Consider the following 20804-nt stretch of genomic DNA (forward strand, 5'->3'; position numbering starts at 1 on the left):
TTACATACTTTATTATTGAATGGTCTCAAAATACCATTCAATAATAAAGTATGCAATAAAATTTTACGAGCACTAAAATATCAATAAACCAATATACATCACCATGCTGAATGTTCTTTTTCAAGCAAATTCTGGCGAATATTCTTTTTCAAGCGTATAATCGTCTCCATGCTAAATGATGAACTTACTTTAGCATGAAAATTTGACAAGATTCAATTTTATCTCCAACTTGATCGATCTCACGGCTCAACTCAACTTTTCTTTTTTGTAATCTTATACTTTTAATAAGAAACAGACAAAGTAAACAGGATAATTTTGCTTCACCCGAATTTCTATGTCATTATAATAATGATATAATTAAAATCTTTTATTTTACTGTTAATAACATGCATGCATGATGCATGTGAGCAAAACTGCGGGCATGCATGTGAGCCAAACTGACAATCAATGGAGGCAAAGATCTTGGCCAAATAAAGAGATGGGACAAAAACGGAAGGAACTGATGACAACTTTTGATATATTTCGGCAGAGGAACATGATAGCCCGAACAATACATGCAGAGCACCCCGAGCCAGAAACCATTAAAAGGAGCGATAGGTTCATGTTCTGTGGTATGTGGACATGCCAAGAGGTTAATTAGTTTCGTTAGGTTGGAAGTGTTTTGCCAAATATGTATCTATTAATGCAAACTTATTTCTGTTTTATCAAAACAAAATTCATCTATCAAGACACGCACAAAATACAATAAAAATAAATAAGCTGTCACCCAGTGAATAATATTGTTCTTTCTTCTTCCAGAAGGCAGCTTATTATCAGGAGATTCTTCGCCAAGTCATTTTGCACTAACCCTAGCTATTGAGTGGCCAATTCTTTTTACTTTATATCTTGTCAAACCTTTACGTTTTAGGAAAAACTCATCCACAAATCCAATTAAAAAATTTGGATATCTAACAACCCCAACAATTTGACTAGTAAACATATATATTCCAATATGTTTATTTTTTACAACCGAAAAATAAATTAAATATTTTATTTTGTGATATAGATATTTTAATTGAATCACCCATTAAAAAATAATACTTTTTAATACCAAAAATATTTATTTTTATTGTAAATATAGACATGATCGATTCGTCTCATAAATAAAGAGACATAAAACCGTATAATAAAAGACATGAATGTGTGTCTCGCGGAGTAAAAGTCTTTGAAACAAATTTCTTATACTTATCACAATATGGAGCAGATAATTAAAACATTAAAATCGTACTTTATCTTAGACCACATGTTAAAAGGCCACTTGCCAAGTTTGACCAACCAATTATAATTCAAAGTTTAATTAAGGAGCTATTATGTGCTCTACGAGGACTTCAATGAACTAGTATATGCATGGCCCACGTGGACCAAATTATATAATTAACGACAAAAAAACTCAATTAAATTTCTGCATTTATTCATATCTAAGTGACAATTGAGTGGATAGACATCATAAAATTTCTGCATTTATTCATAAATTCAAAAATATTTCTACAAAGATTCTCAGGAACTTACATTGGTTTTCATGATGATGGTGTAGGGGGCTACTATATGTACTTAGTGATTCTTAACAAATGTTACATATTTGTATAATATTTAATTTTTATATATTTCATCTGATTTAATTTAAATGAAGATCAAATCGTTCTTATAGAAAATTGTGAGTGACTACACTACAATTTTAATATATAAATTAATAAAATTATAGAAAAACAGACAATGACACATAAAAGTACTTCATATATATAAAATCGGCGAAGCTCATTCAAAAAAAAAAAACACAAAATATTACAAGAGTCGTTAAAATTTATCGGATCCAGCCGCCTTTGTTTGATTTCAAATAATCATGTGCTCATAATCTCCAAAGCGTCGGCTATTTATAATTCTAACATATATTGTCCGAGATATTATCAGTGAAATCACGGCTGTGTAATTTCGCATGAAGCTCTCAAAAGTTCCAAGTTTTCAGCATGAATATCTCTGAAATTACGGCTGTGCAATTTCGCAGGAAGCTCTCAAAAGTTCAAAGTTTTCAGCATGGAGTAAGCCAAGACTTTTAAGTTTTATCTAGACTATATTTGATGAGCAGGTGTAGGTCTCTTATTAAACGGTCTCACGAATCTTTATCTGTGAGACGTGTCAACCTTACCGATATTCAAAATTGAAAGTAATAGTACTCTTAGCATAAAAAGTAATACTTTTTCATGGATGATCCAAATAAGAGATCTGTCTCACAAAATACGATTCATGAAACCGTATCACACAAGTTTTTGCCATATTTGATATATTATAATACATGACGAACTTAAATAACTAATTTTATGGTCATAGTGTAATTTTTTATAAATAAAAAATAACACTATAAAATTACAAATATATTTCATCTTCATGTAATCAAAAAAATATCATAAAAAACTATTTTACTATTTTTTTTTGTTTACTATTTTTGTTTATCACATCATCTCTAACAAAAAAAAACATTAAAAAAAGTGTTCAATTACATGTATAATTTTCATCACGTTTAATAGATAGACGTCACCTAATCGATAAGTCGATAGAAATATAGATGTCTATGAGATCGATTATATATATAATATTAAATTTAATATGTCAGGAGTTAAATCGACAATGGACGTTAATTTAGTTATTGGAGCTACGAGAGTGGTCCGTCCATATTGTACGAAGGCCCAAGTCCGAAACATAGATAGCGTTCGGGGAGCAATCAAAATATTGGGCAACCGATTATGAAATTCAGTTGGTTCCAGGATTTTGAGTGACCCTTCATTTATCGTCCAATCTTTCTAAATCCATCTTGTTAATTTTGGATAATTTTATGTTCTATGGAAAATGTTTATCTTCTATTTCAATATTATTAGATTACGTGGTTCTTTTATATTTTTGTTGAAGTTGACACTCCAGGTGTATAATAAAATAATCCGTTAATTTTCAATGATTTATTGAAATAAATTTTTCCGACAAAAGATCTTCCAAATTGTGCGCAATTATTTTATTTTATTGTATCTTTAATCTAACGTTTCTTTTTTGCTTCAAACGTTTAGCATTCTAAAATAGATATTTCAAAATTTTGTTTGAACCAATAATAAATCGTTCCTATTTCATACTCAAAATGTTTATGAATTGAATCTTAGTCTTAATAGAATAAAAGTATGATTCTTTAATTAGTGACTTCTCATGATCTCAATTCTATTAATTTATTGATATTGTAATACATTATATCAAGTTGTTTATTTTTATTTTCACAAAAAAATCATATGAGATCTTTTCGCGGGTCAATTTTATGAAACAAATATCCAACTCGAAGTGTTTCATGAAAAAATATTATTCTTTATATCAAAAATGTTAATTTTCAGTGTAAATTTGGACCAAATCGACTTGTATCACTAATAAAAATCCACGAGACTATCTCACAAAATACTTAATCTAAAATTTTGACCTCTCTACATCAAAGTCTTGTTTATATTTTTATATTTAGGGATCAGAAATATTATATTCATTGACATTTAAAAAAAACAGGGGTCGAAAAATCTAGTGTCCCCCCTTGATGGAAACAAATGCATGTATACAATTGGATTTTTTGATTACTTTACGTTTGGGTGTGACGAAATTTTAACGATTGAAAACTGATCCATCAACATCATTTATATATTATTTTCACCACAGATCATGTGATTCAATTCATTTGGGTTGGGATAATTGTGCTTGGAGGTGGACAAAGAATGAAGATACATCTCAGTTGTGTTTGCATCAATTTCGATTACATTTACTGATCAAAAGAAACAACTATTGCTTTTCCAATCGAGGAAAAATGCGACAACGTGCTTCTTAATCCTGCTTCTACCGGCAATTGTGACTGTCGAATCCTCCATCGACGGCAACTTTGACATCAAAAGATCAGATTTTCTTGATGGGTTTCTCTTCTGAACTGCAACTTCTGCGTATCAAGTGATCATTTTCACTCTTTTTCCTTCATTCAGTTCCTCCTCTATTCAAGAACTAGTCTTCAGACGACAGTTAATAGTGATTTTCATGCTTTATTCAGGTCGAAGCAGCATATCTTGAAGATGGTAGCAGTCCAAGTAACTGGGATCGTTTTTGCTGTATTGGAAGTATCAGTTTTAGTTTTTAGTTGTCACAGGACTTTCCTGCATCCTATTTCCAGTTTTTTTTGTTATTTTTGCGATGTTCAAGTGTTTGACTATGTTTTCAGGTAATTTACCAAATAAGGGACATAGCTGACGATTATTACCATCGGTACATGGTAATGTTTGCTAATTCTCCTTTTTCTTGGGTTTGATAAAACTTTTAAGCGGTAAGCAGAGTTCAACTATTTAATCTCAGGAAGACATTGAGATAATGCATTCTCTCGGGGTTAATGCTTAACGATTCTCAATTTCTTGGAGCAGAGTTGTTCCTGGTATGTATATTGAACTTTGATTTGAAAATCCTGTCTTTTTGATGTGATTAATTTTTTCTCGCTCTGATTTGGACATTCCGTCTGATTATGTGTAGAAGGGAAGGTTGGGGAGGTTAACCAAGCAGCTATAATCTTCTATAACAAACGAGTTCCATAAGTTTTCGTTGTTTTAACCTCTGTAATTCATCTAATAGTTTGTTTCAGTTGATATAAGTTATGGCCGTTCAATGCAGGAATTTAGCCTTTTGTTACTTCACCACTTTGACTATCCTCAAGAACTTGAAGAGAGATATGGGGGCTGGCTCAGTCCTTTAGTGCAGTATGTACAAATCGAGTTTGTTATAAGAAAATGCTAAGTTATTCTTATGAAGTGACACTCTTCGACCGAGCATATGCATGTATAATCAGGAATTATCCGTGTAATCATCTTTTTAGCATAGTTTGGTACACTGGATAAGAGATAGATTGATCAATAATCCTCTTTATCCCACGTTTGGTATTTTTTTAGAAAGCCCATGATAATATAATGGGTCACTGATAAATAATTTAATACAAGGATAAAATATCACTTCTATTAGGTATGATAATTTTAATTTAATAATAAAATACATTACAAATGACTTAATTACCCTCAATTTATAAATATAAGAAATATGAACTCAAACAACAACTTTGAAATTATAAAATTTATTATAATAATGTTAATTTTGTCATTACAATCTAATATATAAATTTAATCATTCTTATTAAAATCATACCAAACATTAAATATAATATCCTACATCTTATTTATCCTTAATTCATCCTTATATTATATATCACATGTTCATCCTATCATGTGTACCAAACTATGCCTTTATGTACTCCGTAGCTGTACCATGTTAAGCATCTATCATGAGTTTATATTCGAATTTTATGTGGTCTGCTTATATTGCGTTGTGTATTTGATTTAAATGGGAAGACTTCGTCTATTTGCTAAAACATGTTTTAAGAATTTTGCTGACCGGTTAAATATTGGGCTAGAATTAACTAGCCAAACTTGTTTGTTGAAATGGCTTATGTGAGAGCAACATATCCCGCTGCGCGTGGTTCACTGTCATATCACATATGGCAACTGTGCTCAAGGAAATTCAGATGTTGAGCCTTTGACTACCGTGCACAGCAGTTCAACGTAAATAATGATTATCAAAATCCTGGAAGATGATATTGGATTTTGAACTATAAATTCATGTAATTCTAAATTGCCCAAAGTCTTGATTTAGTTGGAAGTTGATGGTATGATGGGCATCATTGTTAATGCTTTTATGTACATATCATTGACGGATGATACCGTATACAAAGAAGCTGCAAAGAGGGCCTTGGCTTTGATGTTGCCTGGTAAGTGTTGCAATCATCTCAAGTTGCCCAAAAACACAACCGTGAGGTTCAGTTACACCCATGAAGCACCAAAAAAGTTGAATATTTTACCTTTAGTTATTGTAGACATGAGTCTATATATGTTATGCATAAACAAAGTTTTAGATGCCTATGTCTGGTTGCTTATAACACGAAATTATTTTAGCTCAACAAAATTGAGGTTAAGAACAAATGGTCATATATCAGGATTGATATAAATGCAAGATCAGCGCCAAAACCCAAAAGGTTGGCATATTACATTGGTGGAGAACCGATTGCCTCTTCTCAGTTTACCACTTTTGCTAGGTTGTTGCTCGACGAGCGCACCGATATTGGGCTATACGCCTAAGTGAAGAGTCCAAAGAAACTAGTCATGGGAGGATTTTACTGATTATAGAACCAATGTGAGAGTTACTGAATTTTTCTTCAGTTGATAGGGCGCTTTTACGAGATAGTATGACTTTATTGGGATAAACCATTATAGCACATTCTATGCAAAGGATTGTATCTATTCGAGTTGCATAAGCAACAATTCTAGCTGCACTAAAGGTAATGACCGGTTTACCTTTTTTCATTCATTGACATAAATCGTTGTTATAATATATTTCTTTGGAAAAAAATTGAGAAACATGTGATTTATTTATCCTTAAGACAAGGATGATCAGATTTTTCGTTGTTCGAAAAGCTTAAGGAGAGCTCCCATAACAAGGCAATGTTTGCAACCGAGAGTGGTATGTATGTTCATTTAGCTTTCTTTCTCTCCTTATTTTAGCCTCATTTTCGGTGCGAAATCACTTGATTTTTCAGTTAATTTTCGCTTTCTGTATCTTAAAGAGGTTGAAAGTTACTTCAATTCCAGGTTATTCTTCCCTGACAACGAAATTGAGTTACCAACATAACGTGAAACCAATAAACTATCATAAGTCGTACCTTTCTTATCTTGCTAAAGCTATAATGTATTTAATTACATTTTTTTTTCCTTTCGACTCATTGCTATGGCTTGTTGGTTTACCACTCCTTTTCTGGTTTTAATTTTGGGTGCCAAAATCAGGTGCGTGTTTGCATGTATTCTTGACTTGATCATATAAATTAATCGGCAGGAATGGGGGCTGATGTGCGGGATATTTTATATGGACCTTGATGGATGATTTTGAGTGGGCAAATGGATACAACCCGAAATGTAACGATCATCCAACATTAAACAGAATCCCGAAACTATCTGCTGGTTGTTACAGAGATTTCTTGAGCAATACTTAGACGTCGAATTCTCTAATCATACCTTGTCAAATGAGAAACACCTCGAATATTAGGGGGATTCATTCGTTGGAAAAGAAGATAATTACTGGGCTGTCGCAAAAGATAGTACGTTGCTTAAATTGTAAACTTGGGTACGTACCTCCTCTTTCTATTGGATGTGTAATTTATTAAAGTTAGTTGGACCATTTGATGTAACCATCTATGTTTATGGTTCGAATAACTCATGTTTTTAAGTGGATAATGCAACAATTATCATAGAAGATCGCTTGAAACGCTTAGATATTATGTTAGTTAAATTTAATAGAAATTCGAATCAAACGAATAAAATCATTGGCGAAGCAATAGTTGTCCATGAGTCCTAACATATATGCATCAATTTAGGATGTACGGGATGAGAATGCATTGGAGTGGATCTTATTCGCACATTTTGTACACTGGTTTTTGCTGAGCAAGTACTCGATGTAAAAGAGGAAAACAGCACACACACACCCTTTATTTAAATCACGAGCTTTGACTATTCCATTCAACCCAATTGGTTTCACTTCCAACTCGGGGAATGCTGTTAACTCTGGTGTACAAATCAACCTTGAAATTAGCCCCACAAATTACTCCTTCGCTATCCACCCTTGGCATTGGCCGAAGCTTGTTCATCGGATGTTCGAAGCTCATCAGTCCTCCTTCGCTATGAAATATACAACCTGCAATTTACTCCTAGTTATATATTATATATGCACCGATCAATCAATATACCGACTTAGTAATGGTGGTTACCCGCTGGAAATGGAGCAAATGACTTAGCACAGCCTGCTTTGATCACCTCTAAATCATCAGAGATCACCACAGAGCCATCTGCTGCAATGCCCCAGTACAGCTTCACTCCACCATCAGAACCCTGGAAATTTTAAAACAATACTAATATTATCATTACATCTCCCCTTGAGCTTCGGGAAAAATAAAGAAATGATTCACGAATGGGAGCCGTTAGTCTTACCAGTGCAGTGAAAACAGTTCCAATCTTGCTATCATACACAACGAAAGCGAAGCTTCCGTCCAGATCCTTGATAACCTGATCCGCCGGATACGGACCACGGTCTCGAAGTGTTCTGTATGCCTCAATCACCAGCATGGCTTCGTTTGCATTTCTTGATAATCCATACTGTTTTATTTGCGCGCACAAATTGTTCAAACTCCCCATGAAAACGCAGTATATATCATCGTACCCACAAAACAACCTGCAAAGAAAAAAACTCAAAACTTCAAAGAAAATTCTCCACAAAACACCCAAAACCTCGTGAAACAGATATTAGCTAGATACCTCTGGTTGTGGCCGAGACTAGAATAATTATCTGTTCCAACGTAAGCAAGAACAGCAGCATCCCCGAAATTCATAGAGAAAGCGTTTGTGGGGTGTCCTGACAGGAATTCATGAAGGGTTTCTTCCGGGAGTTTGGGCTTTTTGGAGCACTTGTGGGATGCCGGGCTGTTAAGTTCTTCGGGTGGATTCGAGAAGGCCTTGTGAAATATGGCCAACATCTTGAACTTTCTTCCTCTGCTTTCTGGCTCTCAGTTCACAATCGATACGGGTACATCTTAAATATCTTTTGTTATCTTTTCTATTCTTAGAAGATGTTATATTATATTATATTTATGCATTCAGTGCGCTGGGGATGGGTACGAGTGAAGGTGTTGGATAAGGATGATTTATCGTACTTAGGTGTGTTTATCCGTTTGCATACTTTTCTGTTGGTCTCTTCTTTGATCTGTAACCTGTGGGGGTGCTTCTCTGTGGGCTGCGACGTCACCATTTGATTTTTCGAACACAATTTTCTTTTCTTTTCTTTTTTTTTTTTTAAAAAAAAGACAATTCTAAAGGTTATCGCAACAAAAAAAAAAAGTTGAAAGGAGAACAAATTAAAAAGCAATCACATTTGTCAAATGTGTTTGTTATCCTGATTCTATTATACGTTTGTGTTGAAATTTGTTGGATTTGATTTTGAATAAAGTTATATCGATTTTTAATCGATGGATCTAAGATTTTGTCACAAACTTGAAATCTTTGTGTGTATTATAAATCATAAGCAAGTGATTTAAGATCTACGTTTACGAGAAAAACTATGTATATTTATCACACGCAAACATGTTTATTAAAAGTACATTCATTTTTAAAAAGTACGTTCATTTTTTATGCAAATACAAAAAATTACTTACATGCTATTGGTTGAGTTTATAATTTCTGAATATGTGAATTTCATTATATTGTGATTGAATGTGAATTAATGATGTGTTTAGGTAAAACTAGCTATATTGATTTTATTGTTAGCCATTGAAGAAGGATGTATTTGTTTTGACTAATTATTGATGGGTTAGTCAATAGAAGAATATCTTACTGGTTTTAAGGTTGGTTGATGGATGATGTATCCTACCTTTGATTTGTGGATATGATCGGTAATGATGTGTATCTGATCAACATTTATTAGAGTTTGCTATGACTGATTGTTTATGATTATTAATTGAAGAAAATGTGAAATATTCTCAATAATATTTTTTATAATTGATTAAATTACAACATTTGAATGACGGTGAATGATTAGCTCACTCTTTTATGAGATTTGTTTTTCAGGTACGGTTCAAAAAGTATGGGCGGGGATTGCGTGAACTTGTAATAAAAAGAGCAAAGTAGAGCCTTTTGTACTTTCTGAGTTTGTAATTTTGGAAAACATAATGTAGCAGTATATGTAAATTATCATATGGTCATTTTAGTTTAAGAATTATGACGTGGTTTCTAGATTTTGTTGGTATTTTGATGTTGAACTTAGTTGAGATATATCTCATTTTTCGGTTGAATTTTTTTTTTTAAATGTGGCAATATTGAGGAAATTTAAAATAAACTCATTAAGCTATATATTAATTATATGATCTGACAAAAATTAAGTCCACTAGACCACGCGGCTTGGGTCCAGAAAGTATGTCCAATTAACAACAGTTATCAACTAGGGTATATGGTTTATTTGAACAACGCGACTTCGGTCAATATATATGAGTTCACTGTGGCTCGAAAATGATTAATTATACTGAATTTGTGTGAGTACACGAGGAAAATTGCTGCAAAAAATGTTGGTCGAAATCATATTTTTAGCCTGCGATATTCACTTTAGAAACCTGTATAATTATTATATTCCTAATGACTTCAATTTGATTTATAACATTTTATCATTTTTTTCTCAGGATATATCATATTAAAATATTACGCAACTATATCATATTTTAACTTGTTATATTAAGTAAAATAAATTTAAGTTCTCATTAAGTCTTGAAAGACTTAACATATATTATATTTTCTGTTATTATAACTATCAAATATCGAAGTATTTGAGCCTGAACCAAAGAAAATAGGAAAATGAAAAATATTATAGTTGGATATTGTGTGTTATCCTATCTAGTCCAAAATTTGTTCCTTATTACATGGAAATTATGTATTGTCTTAATAGTATGTTTGTTTGTACACTATAGTTAAATAAATCGTACAAACGTTTTAATGTTAATTATACTAATATTGTTATTATGAGTCGGGGGCCATAATTTTGATTTCCCTTTTCTATATTTGGGAATTAAAATTAAAGTGTTAGTTCTCATTTTTGGTTTAATTTTTTAGACCGAAACCAGGTAGGTATGTCCATGAACCTAGCCGATTGTGAGTTATTCGAAGCTTGATTCGATAAAAGCTAGTTTAAGCTAGTTTAAGCACGTTTAATGAATCTCTTCAAGATAAACGAATCAAGTTCAAACTATACAATATTCGACTTGTTAGCTCATGAACAAGTTCGTTAGTAGACTCACGAGTCAACTTTCAGATGAAAAATAATAGTTATAATATCTGATATATAGATTTTACACTTTACTCGCGAAAGACATATAAAAATCTATTAAATTTATTTATCAGAATAAAATTACAAATTTAAAAAATATATTATATTTTTCCTAAATATATAATTTAGTTTTAAATTTTTATTTATTAAGCCTGTTTAAACTCGACAAAAGCTCAAATTAGCTCATGAATTAAAGAGTTCGGTTCGATTCGCCTACTTTACGCAGCCATGTAACAATTTTAACGGTTCAGGGCTTCCACGATAGCGGTATCCTAGTATTCGACCGTTTAGGACCTGAAAGGTGTCGACCCAAACTACAACACAAAACCCTTGGCACACTACGCTTGTTAAAAGGACTTGAGATTTTTATTTGGGCCTCCTGGAATATGTAAAACTCAAAACCTAATATAAACATGGGCTTTCTTACATATTTACATGATATGAGTTCACAAATTTAATTATCAGAAAAAAGAAACTTTAACTGTTTTCATTACTTATATACACTTTTGAAATATATTATTATTCTAAAAAGCATAATTTTTTTTGAAATTCAAAATATGTTATTTAAAAACAAAATAAATGTATAGAAAATTCTTTACATAATTGTGTAATAAAATACATGCATATTAAAATAGAATATACTCAACTCACATAGGCAAAAACTTGTGTGAGACGGTTTCACGGATCGTATTTTGTGGGACGGATCTCTTATTTGGATCATCCATGAAAAAATAATTCTTTTTGTGCTAAGAGTATTACTTTTTATTATGAATATCAATAGAGCTGACCCGTCTTACAAGTGCCCTACTTAAATTAAAAACCCACATGCATAAGAACAAAAGGTACGCATTCCCATGTACTGATCACCGCTTATGTACTTATCCAAACATTAATATTTATTTTGTTTTATTTTATTTTATTTATTTTTTGCTTATCCCTAAGGCTCCTTGATTTCATTGTGTGAATAAAATTTTCTTCTTCTAAAAAAACAAAAATATTTTGTTTGAAGTGGGAACGGATAAGCTAGCTCACGTCTCATTAAAGATTTATTTTTTATTTTTTAAAATTTTTGATAGCACTTATCTGTCACATGTGAAAGGTCAGAATATATACACATTAATATCCCACCAACTCAATCAGCGGTGCCCACGACATCTTCTGTCTATCTGTTTTTCCCTGATCCAGTATGGACAAATACATACTGGTAAGATTGGGATCTTTTTGTCGTCATCTATTTTTATAATTAAATAAAAATAAAATAATAAAATGTCAAGTTTATAATACAAGACACGTATAATATTTATTTTCTAATAAGGTACTTGTAGGTTCGGTTTTATGATTTTTTTTTCATTTTTTTAAAAAAAATTTGTTATATCATAATTGTAATTTAGTCTTCATTATTTTTCATAAATAATATATGATCTTTATTTAACTAAGAACTAAATTGATTATTAAAAAAATTACAAACAGCATGTCGATAATCACTAGGTTGATTGTATTTTAGAGCTTGTATCGTCTTATCATTATTTTAATAGTTATTTATTATCTAAATTATTTTGTTCTGCGTCTGGATTTTATAAATTTATTTTTTATTACGTAAATTATTATTTTATTTATAAAATTTAAATTGATATTTTATTCATACTGTCACTTTAATCTGTTAAATATATTAATTAGTATTATTAATTGATTGAAACGTAAACAAAAATAAAATATTACCTCTTAATAAAACTAATAATTTGACCTTTGATTCAAAATTGACTGTCCAACGCTCATCGACTCATTGTTATTTTAATGAAAATGTTTCTATTTTTTTAAAAAAGGAATTTATATAGAGACAACACTTTTTTTCGAATAAGCTGGAAACAGGAATAAACAAAAGAGAATGATACAAAATTAACAATTCCATACTTATTAAAAAAAAAAAAACATATTGTTTTATTAGATGCAAAAAAAAATGGAAAAAAGAAATTTCATCCATTCTCAATCGGGCTATTGGAAGAACACGTTACGTGTTACCAATTACAAATTAAAGATAAATGAAAGAATGGAAAGAATTAAAGTCTAGGCCATTTACGCTATTGCTCGTCTAAACTAAATCTGCTTATTTATCTTTTCTTCTATTGATAAGGAATGACTGTGTAGAAGAATAAAAGAAAAGGTAAGGTATAATGTATCTAAGTTCGGGACGAAGTCACGATTTCGAATCTATTTGATATGTTGAAAATAAGAGATTGAGTGTTGAAAATAAGAGTTGTAAATATTAAAAATTAATTTGTCATAGATGTATTTATTTTTGGATTATTCCAAAAAAAATAATATGACATCAATCCTTGTGAATTAAATGATCTCCATATTAATTACTTGCTAACGGCGAGAAACATATGCAGCATGAGATAAATATAAATATACTAACATTTCATTATACCACTTACGTGATACAAATTATAATTTTAAATCAATATATTATCCTTATTTTTTTTAAAAAAAAATTAGTGAAAGTTTTGAATTTGCGTTTATCGTTCTTTTCGTACTAGATTTTGTTAGTCGTTTACAACCATATATAATTAAATAAAAGCATTTGCGTATCAATTAGACTTTATTCACGACTCTTTATACATACACGCGCACACGTTACACGTAACCGACTAGCCAATATGCATTTAAAATCTCTAGCATGCCCAAAAGAAAATTATATAATTATATTACTGTACTTATAATATGTTGTGAATGTATAAATTACAACATATCAGAAAAAATTATGCCAGTACCATTATATTTATTATTATTTCGAGATTTTCAAATGTTGATAGCACATATACATTTAAAACTTCTTGAAGTCATTCATCGAAAGAGTAAAATGTTCTCCATAGAGAACAATCCACAACGTCGAATAAAATTCGATTGAAGTAGAGTCAAAGTCGAGTAGTTTTCGCCTAATAATGTCTGTTGAATGTGTTATCATAAAAACATAATAAGAAAATAACATTTATTTTAAATTGTTTATGTATCATAATATTTGAGGTTAAATGAATTTATTTGATATATAGATGTGACACTTTGACATAGGTATGTTGATTGACATACGTTAAAATTCTAATGTTCTGCATGTTATTTAATCATGTTACACCATATAATAACACACACAATACACCCTATATCGTACCATAACGACATTGTTTTAAGAGTGTATATTTGTTTTTCGGCAAAAACTTGTGTGAGACGGTCTCATGAGTCGTATTTTGTAAGACAGATTCTTATTTGGGTCATCTATGAAAAAGTATTACTTTTTATGCTAAGAGTATTATTTTTTATTGTGAATATCGGTAGGGTTGACCTATCTCACAGATAAATATTCGTGAGACCGTCTCACAAAAGACTTACTCTTGTTTTTATATGTGAAATCCATAATTTTGCTATATATCTCTTGTACGAGGACAAGTATAAACCATTGGATATCTATTAAGATAATGTAATGTCTTAAAGTTAGCATAAAATTTTTCTATTTAATTTAACATAAAAATTATATGAGATTATCTCATAAATCAAATATATTATTTTTAAATCAACTAATATCATAAATATAAATTGATAAGATTGAAAGATCTTGATCTTAATTTAAAAAAATAAAAGAAACATCTTTACTAGATATGATGATAATCAGACTTAATACATTTTCTTGTACTCTGGGTTTCGACTTTCGAGGTAACGCCTTTTAAATCGTACAGTAACTAAATCGAGGTTATACGTAGTAAAATAATAAAAACATTGAGTCCTGGTCAAAGTACATTAAAGTCCAGAGATTAGTAATTCTAAATTGGAGGGAAGCGTATGCAAACAAAACTTTGGTACAATACTTAGGTGTATAAATATGCGAGCGCATCTCTATCTTCCTTCCCGGTCTGCTTCCAAGTTCCAACTACTCTCCCTGTGATATCAATTCACCGTGTCTGGAGTCCTGTTAAGTATTAAAACCTGCGAAGATATTCTCTGGTCTCCGAATTTGTTGGTCTTGCATGGCAGTTCGTTTGCTGGGCTATGAGGTGGCCGATCTCTGCCTTGGAAAGCCGCCGCTCCGATCCCTCTCCGCCGGCGCAACCGTTGCCGACGCACTCACCGTCTTAAAGACCTCGGGGGACAACTTCATAAGCGTCTGGACTTGCGACCACCGCTCGGATAGGAGAAATCTGGAGTGCGTTTGTGTGGGGAAAGTGTGCATGGTGGATATAGTTTGCTATCTTTGTGAAGAAGATAATCTGTGTTCTCCGGGTTTGGCTTTGAAATCTCCGGTCTCTCTCTTGCTGTCAAAAGATCAGGGCTCGGTGAAGCACGTGGAACCTTCTTCCAGGTAATTTATTCTCGTGTAATAATGACATCTCTCTTTCTGGAATGTTGTTTTCTTCACAATTTCCGTTCTTTAATTCCGAGGCTTTTTTGCTAAAGCTGTGTGCGTGGGAGAGTTACCATAATTGACCCCTTTGTTTTATATACCGGAACAATGATAGCATGGGGGGTGTTTTTGTGAATAGATCCACTTTCACCTAACGGGTTTTGCTGGTATGGCTCAGTAGGTGGCCGAGATTGAAGTTTTAATGGAGAAAATAGCAGTCTTGATTCATTTGCTCTGTTTTTGTCACATATAACTATACTCTCCAAATTGATAAAAATTGATAGACGATCCGAGTATGCTATCTTGGTAATGGAAATGTTTTTGCTATTATTTTTGCAGTTTACTTGAAACTATTGATCTGATCCTCCAAGGTGCCCAGAATCTTGTTGTCCCCATAAAGAGCAACACCACAACCTATTCATCAAAGAGAAAACAACTCCAAAAATCATCATCATTATTATCAATCTGTCCAACAAGTCACAACGGCCAAGAATTTTGCTGGTTAACACAAGAAGATGTGATCCGGTTCATCCTTAGTTCAATTGGCCTACTTTCTCCCATTCCCACCCTCTCCATCGACACCCTCGGCATTATCAACCACGAATTCTTGGCAGTAAACTACCATTCCCCTGCCTCATCGGTAATGGGGGCCATTTCCCAATCCTTGCTCGAACAAACCTCGGTGGCAATACTCGACGATGATCGGATCTTGATCGGTGAATTATCACCCTTCACCCTTACCAGCTGTGACGAAACTCTGGCGGCAGCCATTACAACTCTCTCGGCCGGTGAACTCATGGCATACATAGACTGTGGCGGCCCGCCGGAGGAAATTCTGAGGGTTGTGCAGGCGAGATTGAAGGAGAGAAAACTCGAGGCTATGCTCGAAGAATTCATGACTAATTCGGATAGTGTGAATGCCTTTAGTTCATCTTCCTCTGATGAGGATCTACCATCCCCCACCACGACGTTGTCAAGGTCGGGCCGGTATAGCAGGTCTAGCAGCTATTCAGCCCGGATGGTGAGACGGGCTGAGGCGATAGTGTGCCATCCAGGAAGTTCTTTGGTTGCAGTGATGATCCAGGCCATCGCACATAGGGTGAATTACGTTTGGGTGATTGAAGATGACTCCAGCGTTGTCGGGATCGTGACATTTGCCAACATGTTGAACATCTTTCGCCAGAATTTTGATTTTACACTATGATCAGATATCCAAATTTAGTTTTGTTTCCACCCCTAAACTATGTTAAGAATGTAAAATTTGGGATTGGGGGCTGATTGGTTTTGGAGATGAAAAATAGGGAGGGAGATGAGCCCATAATTTTCAGTTTTGTGAAGTGTAATTTGTTGAGTTGCACCTGAGTTCTACAGATTATGAACCTGGATTAGTTTGAGTCGGTATTTATCTGTCTTTCATGATATTTTATGATGAAAAGTGGTTCCTTTTACAACATTTTGTCGCGGTGATGGAACAATATCATTTCATTTTAATAAATAATTAAACCTCTATTGTCACCAATACGACAATATTTTGTTCTTTGACCTCGTTGACGGTTGGCTCCTCGATTATTCAAGACCACCAAAAAACAACACACTACTACTCGAATTAGCCAATTACAACGGATATGAAAATTCAGAATCAAATACATAGCAGTATTCACAAAGATGGATGAATAGCTCACGGTTTTGCATCTTTATTGTTAAATACTACCAGTCAGAGAAGTTTACTTAGATAGACAAGATAGATTGAAAAATATAATGATTTCAAGAAATTAATATTCTTCTATTTCAACATATAATTATATGAGTTTATTTCGGAACCATACATGAAAATGGCTGTTATATCCATTATTTCTTCTCCATATAACCTCGTTGCTATACAGAGTTAACAGTTTAGTTCATTGACTCATTCTTGGAAACATCTTCTTGCATTTGGCCATCTGACCCAGTCTCATTCTTACTATCTATTTCGGTTTTCTGTTCGAGCTCTCTCTCTTTGTCGGAATAATTGGGCTTAGGTGAGGCCTTCGAGTTAGTCCAATGTTGGGCCTTGGAGTTTGGGTTAGGTGGAGCCTGAGAGTTAGCCCAAAGTTGCGCAGCCACTTTCGGATGTCCATAACCAGGCGGACACTCGACGGGGCAACAATTTGAAACTGGTGGGCAAGAAACGGGGCAACAAGTTGGAGGCGGTGGGAAGTAACAGCCACCCTGATAATTTCCACCATCACCACTACCACAGGCGTAGCCGCAATCACAGCCTCCGTTGCCCCCACAGTAGCCACCACCACCAAAATTCCCACACCCTCCACAATAGCCGCCGCCGCCGCCACCACCAAAATTTCCACACCCCCCACAACCTTCATTGCCTCCACTATGGCTACCGCCACCACCCCCACCCCCACCTCCTCCACCTCCAGAACAATGACTACCTTTGCCACCAGATTGCCACTTCGAGTCACCTGAGCTGGAAATACCATCACTACTTTTGAATCCAGCACCGGTGCTCTGTGTAGCCGGGAAAGAACGTGGAAAGTTTGGCTTTTCAACATCTGTAGAATCAGTAAGTACCCTACGAGCAGAGCAGAAGCTCAAGCATAACAAAACCAAGAATCCCAGTTGTCGGAAACCCATAGCTGTTGCCATTTGAGAAATATCCTTAATTTTTCTGATCGATGATGTGAAAACATATGCAACTATCGAGCTTTATATAGTATTAGAAAACAAGCCATTTTAGTTACCAAGCAGTAAGAAAATTCAGCAGTCTTTTGGGTGAGCACTCTTCATCCTCTTCCGACTTCTTGAAGCATTTAAAACTCGTGATCGTTGCATGGATACCGGAAATTATAAATATTTACCATAATAATTAATTAATCGCAGAGTTCTAGTTGTTTTCCCCATCTTTCCGATGTCATTCCGGTTTAAACGCAACGAAATGAAATTCTGCACCAAATTTATTTATTAGAGGTCAATGAATATAATTATTTTGAAGTTTGAACTGATTTATACCAGTGTAAATTATGTAATAATTAAATTTAACGCGATAGAAAACTGTAAATAAATACAAAAATTCTAATCAACCGAAACGATCTTTTGATCTATCCGATTCCATTATTACAAGAACCTGAACTTCCTTATCTATACTATATAATGAGTTATATAATAATATATCAACCTTTTATAATAACTAACTTTCATTTTAATGGACGGACAAAGCTACACATTCTTTCATTCAATAAAAATGATTATAAAAACTTATTTTATTACATCTAAAATAACTAATTAATTTGCTAAAAATCTTAAAAAATAATTAATTATGTTAAAAATCTATCCACGTAGGTCGCTAGTTATTAATTAAATTGAAGTGTATAATAAATAATCACTTTTGGACTAACCAAATGTAAAATTTTAAAAACAACATTGTTGAATAATCAACAATAATACCTACTTTCATAATGATTTGAAAAAATCATTTTCATTCCGCTTTCAACAACTTACATATTCGAAATGCTGGCAAGTGAAACCGAAAGACGATCTGAATTTAAACTTTCATTTGGTGTTTAAAATATAAGACTTGTGAGTGAACAATTTACAAGGGAAACGAAAACTATTGAATCTCATTCGGAGATATACACAAAATGAAACGAACAAGGAAATGTGTTAATGCATGATTGCATTTATTGGTAGGGTCATTGTTGAAGAATTATATGTCTACACGAGTTGAAGTAAACAATTTATTACAAAATAAAAATTATCTCATTACCCACATATCCATTGTGTGTGTGTAAGACAATATAATTATTAAATTTTGTCTGCACGCTATTAATCCTGGTGTGCGAACAATTTGAAGCAGAGAAGTAGTGAAAAAAAGAAAAGGAAAAAAAACCATGAATTCAAGAAGATCTGACCCAACAGAAAAATCTATGAACTGGTAGCCGCGAAGTTAATCTCTTGGTGGGGGAACTGGGGAAGCAGGAAGAAAAATATCAAGCAGTAGGATAACAAATACTGATGTCAGAGAGAAACTCTGGGCCTTTCGAACTTTTTATTAACTCAGACGAAGTTGGACATAGCAATTCGAGTACACAGAATCATTCATAAGTAAAGCTCAGATATCAAATCAGGAGTGAATCAGTCTTATCAGGGGAAATGAATGAAAGTAACGGCCAACGCTTATTTCCCAGTGTCTGCATCCCTCAAGGATTGGGACATCATTTTCTCCCTTTGAAGTTGTCTTTCAGCAGCTACCATATAAAGACCTGAACAAGTAGATGGCCAAATGAAACGAGGAAGTCGGGAAGATGGAAATAGATGTGGATAGAATACAATGTACAACAAAGTGAAGCTTATAACATGTTCAGTTCCACGCATCAAAATCTACTCATAATTTTACTTCATCAACTCTGTTTTACAGCGAGAATGCGAAATAAATTGTCTGACAGCATAACTAACTAGTCTGGAATTATACACACACTTCTTGGTTTGTTTGAAGTTTGAACCACAAAATTTCTAACTTGCTGATTTTGCACTCCAACAACTACAGATGCCCATATGGTATTAAATAATGATTTTATTTTTCCCCCCAAAATCTCACCCTATCGTGTGACCATGTCGCAGGTGATCTCGTTGAAGTTGAAAATTTCTCAAATCACTCAACATGACAGGACAATGCCAACAATATATTATCCAAAAATCCCGTTAGAACAACTAAGCAGTTAGAGACATAACATATTCTTGTAGAGTACACATATCAAAAGCCAATCATCAGACAGTTATAGTAATTGCTGCAAAAAGAATATGATTGTCATAATCAAGACTGATCAAAGCAGCTTCTTTACAATAACTCACTGCACGCTAAGAAACATAATCAACTCAAAATGTATAATCGTTGTCAAAGAACCAAGCTTGATTATAAAATAAGCGTTGGCCGCAAATCTTACATTCCCTAAAAAAAATTCACATGAAATACAGCAAAAACATAAATTGAACTTTGGTAGAACGAAAGGATTGAAGCAGCAAAACGATTCAAATATGGATTCTACAATATCATGCCAACTACCGTGATTCGTGGAATATTAACAAACTAAAATCTAGAAAATATACATGACCGAGGAACATACCAATAGCACTTCCAATTGCACAAAGCCAAAGGATCTTGGACGACCATTTGTCACCAATGACTCCTCGGTCTCCGAATCCCATATTATTCTGCAAATATTATAATATGGTAAAGCTGAACATAACCGTGAGACGAGCTTTAAGTTAATTACATAAATTTAAACTTGACTTCTGCCAGGCAACATATACGAAATTGTTCGCCTTGTGAGCACAAAAAAATTGAAAATGGAATATTATCTCACGTTGCTGTTAGCGGACACGATGAGAACCGGCGATGGTGGAGGCAGAAATCTGAAATGGGGTTCTAGGGAAG

At 33.2% G+C, this 20804-nt stretch overlaps 2 protein-coding genes across 2 annotated transcripts; one reads left to right on the forward strand and one right to left on the reverse strand.

Annotated features, from left to right (window-relative positions):
- Positions 1–7510: 7510 nt before the first annotated feature.
- Positions 7511–8792, reverse strand: LOC140968881 (stem-specific protein TSJT1-like). Its single transcript, XM_073430020.1, has 4 exons — positions 8436–8792; positions 8112–8352; positions 7892–8012; positions 7511–7818 (listed from the first exon to the last, which is right to left on the reverse strand). Exons 1-4 carry the CDS (start codon positions 8651–8653, stop codon positions 7622–7624), a joined length of 777 nt encoding a protein of 258 aa, XP_073286121.1. The 5' UTR covers positions 8654–8792; the 3' UTR covers positions 7511–7621.
- A 6052-nt stretch (positions 8793–14844) lies between these two features.
- Positions 14845–16685, forward strand: LOC140968855 (CBS domain-containing protein CBSX5-like). Its single transcript, XM_073429989.1, has 2 exons — positions 14845–15334; positions 15716–16685. Exons 1-2 carry the CDS (start codon positions 15003–15005, stop codon positions 16578–16580), a joined length of 1197 nt encoding a protein of 398 aa, XP_073286090.1. The 5' UTR covers positions 14845–15002; the 3' UTR covers positions 16581–16685.
- The last annotated feature ends 4119 nt before the right edge of the window (positions 16686–20804 follow it).

Source organism: Primulina huaijiensis, unplaced genomic scaffold (assembly GCF_012295235.1).
Source record: "Primulina huaijiensis isolate GDHJ02 unplaced genomic scaffold, ASM1229523v2 scaffold38229, whole genome shotgun sequence".
Taxonomy (NCBI): Eukaryota; Viridiplantae; Streptophyta; class Magnoliopsida; order Lamiales; family Gesneriaceae; genus Primulina; species Primulina huaijiensis.